The sequence below is a fragment of the Sus scrofa genome, chromosome 13 (genome assembly GCF_054392235.1).
Source record: "Sus scrofa isolate SSC_HxYL_T2T_F1_AM1 chromosome 13, Sscrofa_HxYL_maternal_Yorkshire_Landrace_v2.0, whole genome shotgun sequence".
Classification (NCBI taxonomy): Eukaryota; Metazoa; Chordata; class Mammalia; order Artiodactyla; family Suidae; genus Sus; species Sus scrofa.
The window spans coordinates 165,901,941-165,915,574 of record NC_139395.1 but is presented as its reverse complement, the minus strand read 5'-3'; the positions used below and the strand labels follow the sequence as shown (position 1 = coordinate 165,915,574).

General features: G+C 38.6%; 1 protein-coding gene across 49 annotated transcripts in view; it reads left to right on the top strand.

Moving 5' to 3' along the window:
• The window catches only part of HHLA2 (HHLA2 member of B7 family), a 140,132-nt gene that overhangs the window by 110,456 nt on the left and 16,042 nt on the right, over positions 1-13,634 (top strand). For 20 of the 49 annotated variants that reach the window (XM_084991476.1, XM_005670246.4, XM_084991470.1 and 17 more), the window contains 3 exons: positions 8,544-8,633; positions 10,639-10,995; positions 12,577-12,843. In XM_084991476.1, the coding sequence (XP_084847602.1) occupies positions 8,570-8,633; positions 10,639-10,995; positions 12,577-12,843 (688 nt within the window). In that variant the 5' untranslated portion in view covers positions 8,544-8,569. Of the gene's footprint in view, positions 1-8,543; positions 8,634-10,113; positions 10,996-12,576; positions 12,844-13,634 lie in introns of all 49 variants that reach the window. The other 29 variants (XM_084991477.1, XM_084991487.1, XM_084991478.1 and 26 more) reach the window with 4 other exon arrangements.

Genomic DNA, 13,634 nt, shown 5'->3' with positions numbered 1-13,634 from the left:
GAAAGTGGCCAGAGAATTTTGGATTCAGATTATTAAAAAGAGTCCAACTCCTAGACCTTTACAACTTGTTTTGTCTTTTACTGTTGTCTCTCCCACACCTAGTCCAATAGCTGAATTATCATCCCTTCTTTTTCATGCTTCTATTTATCCTCTCCAAAGCATTCATCTTATTCAACTTGGTCATTGGAGAAACACCAAGTTTGTCTTGTCCTCCCATTTAATCAATTAACATCTATTTAGTTAAATTATTTAATAATGATAACACTCATTCTGAACTGGTGGGAGTAGTAGACAGGCACAGCCAACTGGCTACCCAGAGGCATCTAATGTGCCACGGGCATCTAGCAGTGTCTTAAAGAGGGAGAGGTGACTATTTCCAAGAAATCCTTGGCCTTACATCTGCATATGTTCAATACTCACTTCACTTAATGGAGTCTTGTTCAATTACCTACTACCTTTATGTGGTTGACATAACACCAGCCGTCTGCCTTGTTAACCCTGTCATTTTCTTTTGTCTTTTGTCTTGGCTTTGCAGGCTTCTTGCTAAAAGCAAAAACAGAATGCAAACCTCCACTCACTCTATCCAGCTATATTCTTTCTTGTATAGAAAGCTATTAAGGAGGATCCTAAAATCCACCCTTTTGGCAAGAAGAAACATTTCATGATAGAAGTGTGAACTGGAAAATGGTTTTTGAAGGCTAATAAGAGCCCTCTAGCCCCTTCCATGTTAACGTGGTTTCCTTTACATGTGCTTTGTCCTGGGCTCTGCTTGTAGGGGACCAACCCCTTTGGAGATGGGGGTTTACGGACAAATAATGAGGGAGTGTTTTCAAAAGAAACCCATAAGGAAATGTGGGAAGCAGGATGGGGCAGAGATAGAAACTAAGCAAGGATGTGGCTTTAGGTGAATTCTCAGCCTCATTCCTAAGGTGGGGCTCTGGAACACAGGATATCTCTTGCTTTCAAGCCATGGAAGGAGGGTAGCTCCCAGAACCACAGCTTCCATCACCTCAGGGCAAGCCTCCAAAGAAGGTTGTAATTACGTGAGCAGGTGGCACTAACTGAGCAATGTATGCATGAAAACTGAGTGGATTAAAGTGATCACAGGGGATCTGAGCAGGCAACTAATGGTTGGCTAACATACAAAACATCAGTTGTTAAATGCGTGCCTTTTTTTTTTTTTTTTTTTTTTTGCTATTTAGGGCCACACCTATGGCATATGAAGTTTCCCCATCTAGCTGTTGAATCAGCCCACACCACAGCCACAGCAAAGCAAGATCTGAGTGTGTCTGCAACCTACACAACAGCTTATAGCAACACTGAGCAAGGCCAGGGATCGAACCCTCATCTTCATGGATACTAGTTGGACTGGTTGCTGCTGAGCCACAATGGCAACTCCAAATGTGTGGCATTTTTGAAATAGCCACTTAAATGGGATCAATCTATAAGCCTCCCTAAATTTTCTTGGCCTTACCTGTTTTCTGGGCCTTCGACTGGTTGAACAAAGAAAGCCCCTTCCCCAATGCCATTGTCTCATTTCCAGATATCACCAGGCAACCTCGCCTTGCAGGGGGAGGCCAACTTCAGTATGTCTTCCGTTGTACCCGCCACAGTGGGAGCTGCGATGCTGCAGGGTCCAGACATGATCCCAGGAAACTCCCAGAAGCTGTGGTTTCCCTTGCCCAATATTTCCAGATTCAGTGTCATATTGGGAGCCGTGACATCTGGCTTCCTTAGTGTTTGAACCAAGGGGCCAGGGCACAACCAGGAAACCCCATGGGGAAAACTTTGACTAGTGGAGAAAACCTATAGATACATTCCTTTTGCTCCCTTTCTCCAGTGGGTTGTTCTGAGGTGCGATGGTTCTGTCAAGGATGTCTGGAGGTCATCCCTTGTAACTGAGCAAGTGGCTCATGTTTTGTTATAAAGCTGTGGCCAACAGGGCAGCCACTACCTAATGAATGCTTTTTCTCCTTTCTCTTTTCACTTCCCCTCTTCCTTCACTCTTGCTGCCCTGCCACCACACCCTCTCACCTCCTCAAAAATGTCTTAGCACACACTTTTAACCTGGTTTCTAAAGAAACCTAGAGCCACTCCTACACCCCACCCTCTCAAAAACAAAAACAAAAAACAAAAAACAAAAAACAAAAAACAAACTTAATGTGAAGACAGTACCTCTAGGGATTCAAAATTTCAACCAATATATGAATCCTCAACTGGAGGATTTTTTTCATTGTGAAGCATCAAGGGAGATTTTTTTTTGAGTACAGAGAGGGTAGTCCTAAAATTGTTCTTTTGTTCTTTCTTTTCTCTAAACAAAGTCAATCCTATTAAAATCTAAGTGGATGCTAAGGAGAAATCCCTAGGATACTACAGAGAGTTCTCCTTTTGTTGTGACTTCTTTTACAAATTGGCTCATTGCCCTGAGCTCTGTGGAGAGGCACTGAATTTAAAAACAATGCAGTGGAGAACAGAGCACCCTGGAAGCTGCTTTTCCTGAAGGAATTCATGACATAAACTGGCATGATGCAAGTGACGTGAAACCTTTTTGTTTATTGAACAAGAAAATTGACCTTCTGTGTGCATCTGGTCCTATCTAGGCCAGCAGTTATGAGGCCAGGACTAGTCTTGAATGTTCCTGACGTGAGGTCTAGAGAATCTGCCCTGAATACAAGTGAAATTGTCATTGTCACAGTTAGTGCTGATGGCCCCAGTCAGTGTGGTCTATAGCCATTAAGATGAGAACAGGGGTTGCTGTTCTATTCTCTTTATTTTATATTTGTAGAGTGGCCTCATTTTTTTCTTCTCTCCAATCGTCTCAGCATCTGGATTTCTTTTTGCCACATTTTATCACAGAGGCTGCCTCTCTTTGCTTTTCTCCCCCAAGCTGGAATCTAGCCAAAATGTACCAGAAGACGATGCTTCTAACATTTGAGCCCTTTTGTAAGGGTGCTGATTGCAACTTGGGTAGCTTCAGTTTAATCCAAGGTGGAAGATTTCTGCTGCTTTTAGGGAAGAAAATAAACGTCTAAAAATAAAACTTAGGCACAAAAATAGGGCCAAATACTCATTAACTGCCTCACTAAGCTGAATGCTGAAATTATTTCAAAAGCGCTAAATCAAGCATTTGTGTAGAAGAAGTTGAGTATGTTTTTTTTTTATTCATAGTACTTTATCTTAGATGATAAATGGGTTACTGTAATTTGTCATTTTATCCAAAAGACATGAATTAACTAGTTCTCAAGGGCCTAATTTTCAGCTCATGCTGACCCTTGAATTGGAGCACTTGTGTTCACAAGTCTTTGGAATGTATGCTGTGGGCTATCATGGGAGAAACTGGAGGGGTGGACAGGACGAGGAGCCAGAGTGTGCAGGGCTTGGTAGGCTAGGGTTAAGAATTTGATCTGAGCATGGTGGGAAGTCACTGAAGGGATTTAATTAGGAGTATGTTGTAGACTTACTTGTATTTTAAAAAGATGACTCTCTGATGCTGTCTTGGTAATGGATTAAAAGAAGGCAAGAGTGGAACCATGATAACCATCTATATACCAGTTTCCAATATCCAGGTAAGAGGTGATCGTGGCTTTAGAGTGAATGGCAATGGCAGAATTGGAGAGAAGTGTGCAGATAACAGAGTTTTGTTTAATCCATTAACAAAAGACTGGTTAACCAATTTGATAGGGGACAGGAGGGAAAGGAAAAATCAAGGTTAATTTCTAACTTTCTGGACTAAACAACATGGGGTATTTGGTATCAATGATTGAGATAAAGACTGGAGGAGAAACAGAGTCATCTTTGTCACCTCCTTTGGGGTGAAATAGAGAACAATGGTAAAGGAGATGAGGTGTAAATCAAGGACTCTTGTTTATTCTGTGATGCCTATAAGACATGTAAATAAGCAGGTCAGATGTGCAATTGAATATATGACCTTGACACCATAGATAAATTTAAGAATATCTGGTGTACAGACATCATACAGAGACATGAAATAGAGGGATTTATATGCAGCTCTTTGCCAGAAGCCACCTCCAGCAAGAAACTCCTTTGTGTTGTCACTTTAGTAGAGCTACACTGTAACTAACCTTACAAGCACCCCCATCCTCTACTCCTCTCCAGCCTTAGCATGCCTATCAAGTCTTTTGATCATGCAATACCTTATCTAACCTGTTGGTTCTTTCCACAGATCAAAGAAGTAGAAATGAAGAATAAGTAATAGATGTTCAGATCTCTTCCCTAGCACTCCCTTCAGTAATCTTATGGATAAACTTTGTGAACAAGATAGCATCTAAAGACAGATTATAAGTCGACCAGCCTGCACGCAGTGGGCGATGGCAATGACTCTGATCCCCTATCTTAATGATCAACTGAGATTACTTCCCTTTTACCCTTTAAAAACTTTAGCGGCCAAGAGCAGAATCTTCAGAGTTGTTTTTCAGGGGACATAAGTCTGCCTTCTCCCCACATTGCTGGCTTTCTAATTAAAATCAACTTTACTTTCTACCAACACTTGTCTTTCTCTCAGGTATTGATTTTCAATGAGCAGCCAGACCTGAGTGCAGTAACAGGCTCACCTAGGCAGAGAGCATAGAGAAAGTATAAGTCCTGAGGACCTTTCTTATTTTCAAGCAAATAGGTCAAACAAAGGAGGAGACTCAGTGAAAGAGCAGGAGCAGCAGTGAGGAAGGAAAACTAGGAGAATGCGGTGGCCCAGACATGCGGAGAAGAATGCTCCATAAAAAAGACAACAGCCGGAGTTCCTGTCATGGTGCAGTGGAAATGAATCTGACTAGGAACCATGAGGTTGTGGGTTCAATCCCTGGCCTTGCTCAGTGGGTTAAGGATCCGGTGTTGCCTAACCTGTGGTGTAGGATGCAGATGTGGCATGGATCTGACGTGGCTGTGGCTGTGGCATAGGCCAACAGCTGTAGCTCTGATTAGACCCCTAGCCTGGGAACCTCCATATGTCAGGGATATGGCTCTAAGAAAAAAAAAAGACAACAGCCAATGGTGTTGAATGCTGCTGTGAGACTGAATAAGATGAGGACACATTATATCCAATGTTTTTAGCAACATAGAATTTCTTGGTGACACTGACCAAGCGCAGTTTATGACACATCATGTAGACAGGGGCTTGGAACCAACTGAGGGGAAATTGTCAGGGGGAAACAGGGGCTATTTAGACAGTCACTTCAAGAAGTAAATAGAGCCAAGAAATAGGTATATAGTTAATCAAGGATCAGAGGAGAATATTGCTTTTTCTCCAGTTCTTAAAATGGGACAAATGGGAGAATTTTTGCTCTTGGGATCAATCTTCTAGAGAGAAAGAACCTGATGATACAGTAGAGAAGGGATGTAATTTCGCAGGGATGAGTTTCTTGAATGCAAAAAAGATGTGAGATGCAGAGCCAAAGTAGAGGATTTGGATTTGAATAAGAGGAGGAGGGGAGGCCAAAAGAATGGACAGCTGTCAATGGGTTGGTTAAATTGGTGGTATGGGGATGAAGGATGGTCCATAGATGATTTTAACTAATTAATGAATCAAGAACATGAGCGGAAAGGAGGATGGGAAGGGCGGTGGGTGTTGAAAGTTTCAAGAAACAGTAGCAAATATTAGCATTATTATGGAGAATGAGAAGTTGAACCTGTAGTACCCCAGCGTAAATGGAAGGGCCCAAAGTTGCATTAAAGAAGGCAGAATTAATTTTTGCTTGAAAGAGATTGATTAGACCTTACATTGTTTTTTATAGCCTATAAAGGTAAAGTGTACTACTATATACTTACATATATTCATAGTAGAAAATGAATTTTTCATTCTTTTTTTTTTTTTTTTTTTTTTTTTAAGGGCACACCCGATGCACATGGAAGTTCCCAGGGGTCAAATTGGAGCCGTTAACTGCTGGCCTAGGTCACAGCCACAGTAACACCAGATCTGAGCCACATCTCTGACCTATGCTGCAGCTTGCAGCAATGCCAGATCCTTAACCCACTGAGTGAGGCCAGGGATCTAACCCGCATCCTCATGGATACTAGCCTGTTTCCTAACCTGCTGAGCCACAATGGGAACTCCAAAAGATAAATTTAATGATTACTTTTAATCTTATTATTCAGAGATAAGTATTGTGATATATATATATATATCTTTTTAATCTTATTCAGAGATAAGTATTGTGATATATATTTTTTTTTCATATGTTATACATGTAAATACATCATTAGGAAAAAATATAAAGGTCTTATTTTCATAACTACTATTTTATAAGTTTTTACTTTGCCATTTTATATTGTTATTTTAACACTATATTAGTTCTTGTTACACAGTAGTGTTTTAATATTTCTCAGTATTTCAAAATGATCACAAGTCTAATTACAATATTACATAATTATTTACTCTTTTCTCCCACACTGTGCATTTCATGCCGTGACCCATTTATTTTGCATTTAGAAGTCTGTACCTTTACTTTTCCTCACCTTTGATTTTCCTCTCCCCAAATCCTCCTGCCCCCAACTCACCTCACCTGCGGCAACCACCTGTTTTTCTCTGTATCCACAACTCATTCTGTTTTGTTATGTTCATTTTTTTTTTTTAGATTCTGCATATGAAGGAAATCATACAGTAATTATATTTCCTTTCAGACTTATTTCAATTAGCATAACACCCTCTAGGTCCATCCATGTTGTCACAAATCCTCCACTTTGGCTCTGCATCTCACATCTTTTTTGCATTCAAGAAACTCATCCCTGCGAAATTACATCCCTTCTCTACTGTATCATCAGGTTCTTTCTCTCTAGAAGATTGATCCCAAGAGCAAAAATTCTCCCATTTGTCCCATTTTAAGAACTTGAAAAAAAACAATATTCTCCTCTGATCCTTGATTAACTATATACCTATTTCTTGGCTCTATTTACTTCTTGAAGTGACTGTCTAAATAGCCCCTGTTTCCCCCTGACAATTTCCCCTCAGTTGGTTCCAAGCCCCTGTCTACATGATGTGTCATAAACTGCGCTTGGTCAGTGTCACCAAGAAATTCTATGGCTGAATAATATTCCACTGTGTGCATATACCACAACTTCTTTATCCATTAATCTATTGATGCACATTTCTATACATAAGAGGCTGTTGATGGACACTTAGGTTGCACCCATATCTTGGCAACTAAATAATGCTGCTATGGACATTGAAGTGTTTGTATTTTTTCAAATTAGTTTTTTCATTTTTTTTTCCCAAATATATACTGGGGGGTGAAATTGCTGGATCATATGGGTAGTAGTATTTTTAGTTTTTTGAGAAATCACCATACTATTTTCCACAGTGGCTGCACCAATCCACATTCCCAATTACAGCATGGGAAAATTCCCTTTTCTTCACATCCTCTCCAGCAGTTGTTATTTGTAGACTTTTTAATGATGGCTATTGTGACCAGTGTGAGGTGGTACCTCATTGTAGTTTTGGTTTGCATTTCTCTAATAATTAGCAATGTTGGACATTTTTTCCATGTGTCTATTGATGGGCACTCAGGTTACTTTCACATCTTGGCTATTATAAATAATGCTGCTATGAACACTGAGATGCATGTATCTTTTCAAATCAATATTTTCATTTTCTTCACATAAATAGCCAGGGATATAATTGCTGGATCATATGATAGTAATATTTTTAATTTTTTGAGGAATCTTCGTATTGTTTTTCATAGTGGCTGCACCAATTTATATTCCCACCAACAGTGCAAAAAGGGTTCCCTTTTCTCCACATCTTTGCCAACATTTGTTAATTACTATTTTTTTAAAATTATTTTTAATTGAGTTATAGTTGATGTACAATATTGTATAAGTTTCATATGTGCAACATAGTGTTTCACAATTTTTAAAGATTATATGCACCATTTATAGTTATTGTAAAATATTGGGTATGTTCCCTGTGTTGTACAATATATCCTCTTAGTTCATTTATTTTATGCATAGCAGTCTGTACCTCTTAATCCCCTTCCCCTATATTTCCTCTCCTTCCTATACCCCACTGGTAACCACTAGTTTGTTCTCCATATTGTGAGTCTGTTTCTTGTTATATTCACTAGTTTCTTTTATTATTCAGATTCACATACAGGTAATATCATATAGTATTGGTCTTTCTCTTATTTCACCTAGTATAATACTCTCCAAGTCCAACCATATTTCTGCAAATTAGCAAAATTTCATTCTTTTTTATGGCTGGGTAGTATTCCATTGTATGTGTGTGTGTATGTATATTGTGTGTGTATATATATATCCACTCATCTGTTGATGGACACTTAGAAGTGTGTGCTTTTAAAAAGGGACTGTGCCACTAAATGTTTCATTAGAATCTGGTTTTCCTCCTATATAATTAAGAACTTCTTTCCAACCCATTGAACCATCTTTTATAGCATTGTCTTTAATGGTTGCAAAAGAATTATTTGTGTAGATGTACAATAGCTAATTTAATGAATCTCCTATGGGCAAATACTTTGTCTTCCAATTCCTGTTTGCACTTAAAATCTGTAATGTACATATTTTACTTCTTTTGATAGTGTAACTAATATGACCTCAACAAAACATGAAGGCACAGGCAGTACTGTCTTTCTTCTTCACTCTTATACCATCTCTATGTGGATCTCAAGGTAAGTTCCTTTATAATACACCCAAGTGTTAGTTATTTGTATCATTAGATACAAACATGAGCACATAATCCAAGGGGGTTGTTTCCTCTGTAGCCATAGCATTGTCAACTTTTCTAAAAGATAATTAATTAGACACAGGAAACAGACTGGAAGTTTGCGTGAGGAATAAAAATCATGTCTTCACAAATAAACTTATTTACCAAACAGAAATAGACTCACAGACACAGAGAACAGACTTGTGGTTGCCAAGGTGGAGAGAGCATGGGGGAGGGAAGGATTGGGAGTTTGGGATTAGCAGATGCAAACTATTGCATATAGAATGGATAAGGTCCTACCGTATAGCACAGGGAACTATATTCAATATCCTGTGATACACTATAATGGAAAAGAATATGAAAAAGAATGTATATATATGTATAACTGAATTACTTTGCTATATAGCAGAAATTTGCACAATATTGTAAATCAGCTATACTTCAATAAAGTAATTTTTTAAAAAAATCATGTTTTATGCCAGCTATTCTGATTCAGGCTCTTTCTAACTTGCTATCTGCTACCAGATAGAAAATTAGTAGAAAAGCAAGTTTGATTGATTGATTGGTTTTTTAAATGTAAGCTTGACAAAATGCTTTATCAGCTTTGCTAGGTCCTATAGCAGGGACTTTTAATTATCCAGTGAAACATTAGAGGTGTTTAGGAGAGCAATTAGTGAGGTCAAGAAAACCACTCCTTTTCCTTCCCACCTTTCCATGTCTTTCAGCTTAATACCACATTCTTCTGGCCCATTGTATAGAAATAGACTAAATTTCTCTGAGGGAGTGAGTGGGACATGGCAGAGTGGAAAGAGCCCTAGTGGAGTAGGCAGGGGAAAAAGGCCTTGTGGCAGGGATGCATGAGCACTTGGTTCTCCTTGGCCAAAGTCAAGGAGTTTACTCCATTGTCCATAAGATAAGGTCCTTCCTCCCATGAATATCATAGAATTCACAGATAGGGCGTGGAATCTACTTAGCATGTTTTGTGAATTGGTCAAAAAAGCTGAATACGGCCTTTTAATGATTATGAAATGGGTAAGTATAATTTCTCTGCAAAAACCTTGATTTTGACGAATCCATTTGCTTTTTTTCTTTTTAAATTTTTCATTATAGTTGATTTGCAGTGTTCTGTCAATTGCTGCTGTGTAGCAAAGTGACCCAGTTATACATATATATGTACATTCTTTTTCTTACTTTATCCTCCATCATCTCACAAAATTCTAAAACCGCCTCTGGGGTTCACAGTAAAATATATAGCTATATTTATATTAAGAGGATTAGACTTCTACATTTATATCCAGAATAATATTCTTTAACAATATTTTGATTAACTCAGGATATCCTGAGAGTTGTCTCAAAGCCAAAATAAAAGTCATTTCATTTCCCTTTGGGACTCCTCCTGCCCATTGCTCCCTTTCTTGAGACTAATGTCTGCATGTTCCCAACAGATTCCTGAATGCAACATTGTCTTCTACATGCTCCAAATGTTTCCTAACCCAACAAAGCTAAGTTTGTTTTACTCTTTTGGGGCCTGCTGGCTCTAGCTGGCTGGGTACAGTAATTTGCTATTGTTGTAGTAAGAATTAAAAGCAAATGTGTTCATGGTGTAAAAATCAACAGGAATCCTTAATTTGTATAATTTACATAATTTCCAGCAACTGTAGCAGGCCAGGATCAGAGGAGAACTGAAACTATTGATCAAGTACAGAGCAAACTAGTGTTTCTATACTTTATACTGTTGTCATTTCTCATAGTTACATTGAATCAAACAGATACTCAGTTAAAAATGCAGAGACTCAAACACAGAACTTCATGATTTGTCTCTAATAATTAGACTAGCAAGGGTTTTTGATGAATGATGTGGTCTGTTAATGATCAGGCTACTGACCAGGGATAGTTCTTCTAGGTGGTCCCGATATAATCCTTGGTAAGTGCCCATCATTAATTCTTTGCATAACTGCACTTGCTTTCAGATACATTCTTTTTAGCTTCCTTCAGTCCTCTTAGTACTATGAGTGAGCAAGTAGTCATTGGAAGACTTGATGAAGACGTAATTCTCCCTTGTTCCTTTGAGAGTGGACCTGATATTGTAATTCACTGGAAGAATCAAGATAACTACTACCTGTACTCATACTACAAAGAGAGTGACCAGTTGGAAAAGCAAGATCCCAAATTCATAAACAGGACATCTCTCTTCCATGGTCAAATTCACAATGGGAATGCCTCCCTATCTTTCAGAAGATTAAGCCTTCAGGATGAAGGAATTTATGTATGCTATGTGGGGACATCATCTAGAAAAAAAATAAACAAAGTGGTACTAAAAGTGGGAGGTAAGTGTGCATATAAGTTCATATAAAATATGATAGTGGTATCATTCCATGTTTTCTGAAATGCCTTCTGCTTAATTTAATATTCTCTGGCTTGCCTTCCAAGTCAATATGTACAAATCTACCTCATTATTTTAGTGCATAGTATCATAGTATAGACATGCTATAATCGATACATCCATTCCTCCAATGACAGATATTCAGGTATTTCCAGTGCTGTACTTGACAAAAACAAATGTTGTGATGAACATCCTTATATTTAATATTGGGACATTTAATTCTGGGAAATACTTTAGAAATAAAAGTATCAGAAGAAAGATTTTAGTATGTCACTTCTACCAGCAGCATAAGAGTATCCATTCTGCCCTTAAGTCTTATCAGCACCTAATATCATCAGTCTTAAGACTTTCTGCCAATAGGATAGCTTAAAATATTGAATTATAGATTTAAATTACATTTTTCTATTTCTTTAAATGAAATAAATGTTACATGCCTTCCTCCTGTCGATATTAACTTTATTCATTTATTTATTGGGGAAGGGACATTTTCTAATGAGTTGTTTCATTTGGGACTTGTTCCTTCTCCCCCATTCCATTTGGCTGCTTCAGAAATCTAAGAATTATGTGTAAACAGAGTCAAAAGGGGCTCTGAGGCGTACAAAGTACTGCATGAGCTCTAGTTTATCAACTTCGACACTCACATTTTGGCTGCTCAGTGAGGCCATGAGATTTTTTTCCTGAATTTTTTCCAGAGAATTGAGCTCACTAGTTGCTATGTCGTGCTCTTTTTTTCCCTTGTATATAACCACACTATATCTTCAGGTTCTACAGAGGTTTGTTATGTTTTTCCTTTCAGAAACTGCCAAGTTTTGCTCACAAAGCTTAGCTTTTCACTTCACGGAATGAAACTGACAGCACTAATGGCCTGAACCTAGCCAGAACACAGACTGGGACTTGAACCCACATGCCGGGACTTCAACACAGCCTAAACCCCGATTAGGACTTGAAACCACATTTTTAAATTAAAATCACTCACCCTGTGTCTGGACTCACTGAGGTTCAGGTTCTTCAAGTCTCTATGCAGAAGGAATTCAGCAAGAGACAAAGTGATAGGCAAGAAATAGATTTATTAGGATAGGACACTTATGAGAGATGCAAGTGGGCAGGCAAGGAAGCTCTGCCCGAGGGTCTGGTGGGCTACAGTTTTATCATCCACCGGGAGTGGGGGTTGGGAGTAACTAGGTCATCCTTGGTATCCAGTAAGATGTGTATTCATATTGGCAGAAGGGTGGTTCTCAAACTCCTGCCCTTGGTCTGAATCTGAATGTAGGCCTCATCCCCCACCCAATGACCTGAGGCAATTCTCACACTTCCACTAGCATGCCTGCCTTGTTCCGATGGCTTTTTTTGAGCAATTTATTAACTTACAGTGATCTCCCAAAGTCCCCTAGATTTCCCTTGTTACCTCTGGTCCTTTATTGGGATTTAAACTACCTGTGCCTACTCCATCCCTATCAGTTCTGCACAGATGGCCTAAAAAGAAGCCAATGACAGCTCCTCATATGCCCTTCTTTCTCCCCCATAGCTTTTGTCACACCTGTGATGAAGTATGAAAAGAAAAACACAAACAGCTTCTTAATATGCAATGTGTTAAGTGTTTATCCTTATCCAATTATCACATGGAAAGTGGATGATACACCTATCTCTGAAAACAGTGTGGAAGAAGTTGAATCTTTAGGTGCCTTTTGTATTAACAGTGGAGTAAATATTACAAGATCAAATTCATCTTATCAATGTGCTATTGAAAATACATTGCTGAAACAAACATGGAGAGGGAAATGGACAATGAAAGGTAGGCTCCACATGGCTTTCTCTGTAAATGTACATGTGCTGTTAGGTGGGAGGGAATGGACATTGATTTACAGTGAAAGAAAGGAACACAAAAGAAAGGAAATGCATTTGTAGCCATTAGAAGACCAACCATGACTGGAGTCCCAGGTCCAATATTACTGGCTGTGTTACCTCAAGCAATCACTATACTTCTGAGCATTGGTTCCTCATTGATAAAATGGAATTAATTCTTACCTTGCCAGGAGTTTATGAGTTGAAGACAAACAATTTTGAAATAGAAAGTAGCAAATATATCCTGAATATTTCTGTATTTCTTCACAGTTTAACCTCTACACAGGATTTTCTACTGCATTGCACTGTAGAAGATCATAGAGGAAGGAAAGAATGCATGTCTACTAGCAGCCACAACCTCTGATTCTTGCCAATTGTTCAACTAAGAAAATTAGCATTGCTTCTGTTTAGTCTCTTTGTGTATTAGGTAGTATTAGCTCATTAATTTTTTTTTTTTTTTTTTTTGCGGGTGGTGGGTGTGGGATACACCTTCAGCATGGGGAAGTTTCCAAGCCAAGGATAGAACCCACCACAATTGCAACCTGTGCCACAACTGTGACAACACTAGATTCTTAACCTGATGCAACACAAGAGAACTTCCTCCATAAATCTTTATCAACACCTCTATCATAGCATGAGCAGTTTTTAACACTTGTTCCTCTCATTTATTTGAACAAACCCCAAACTCTGATCAATCCATCTATAACCCATTATTTAAGAAAAGCTTGAGGGGAAGAAAAT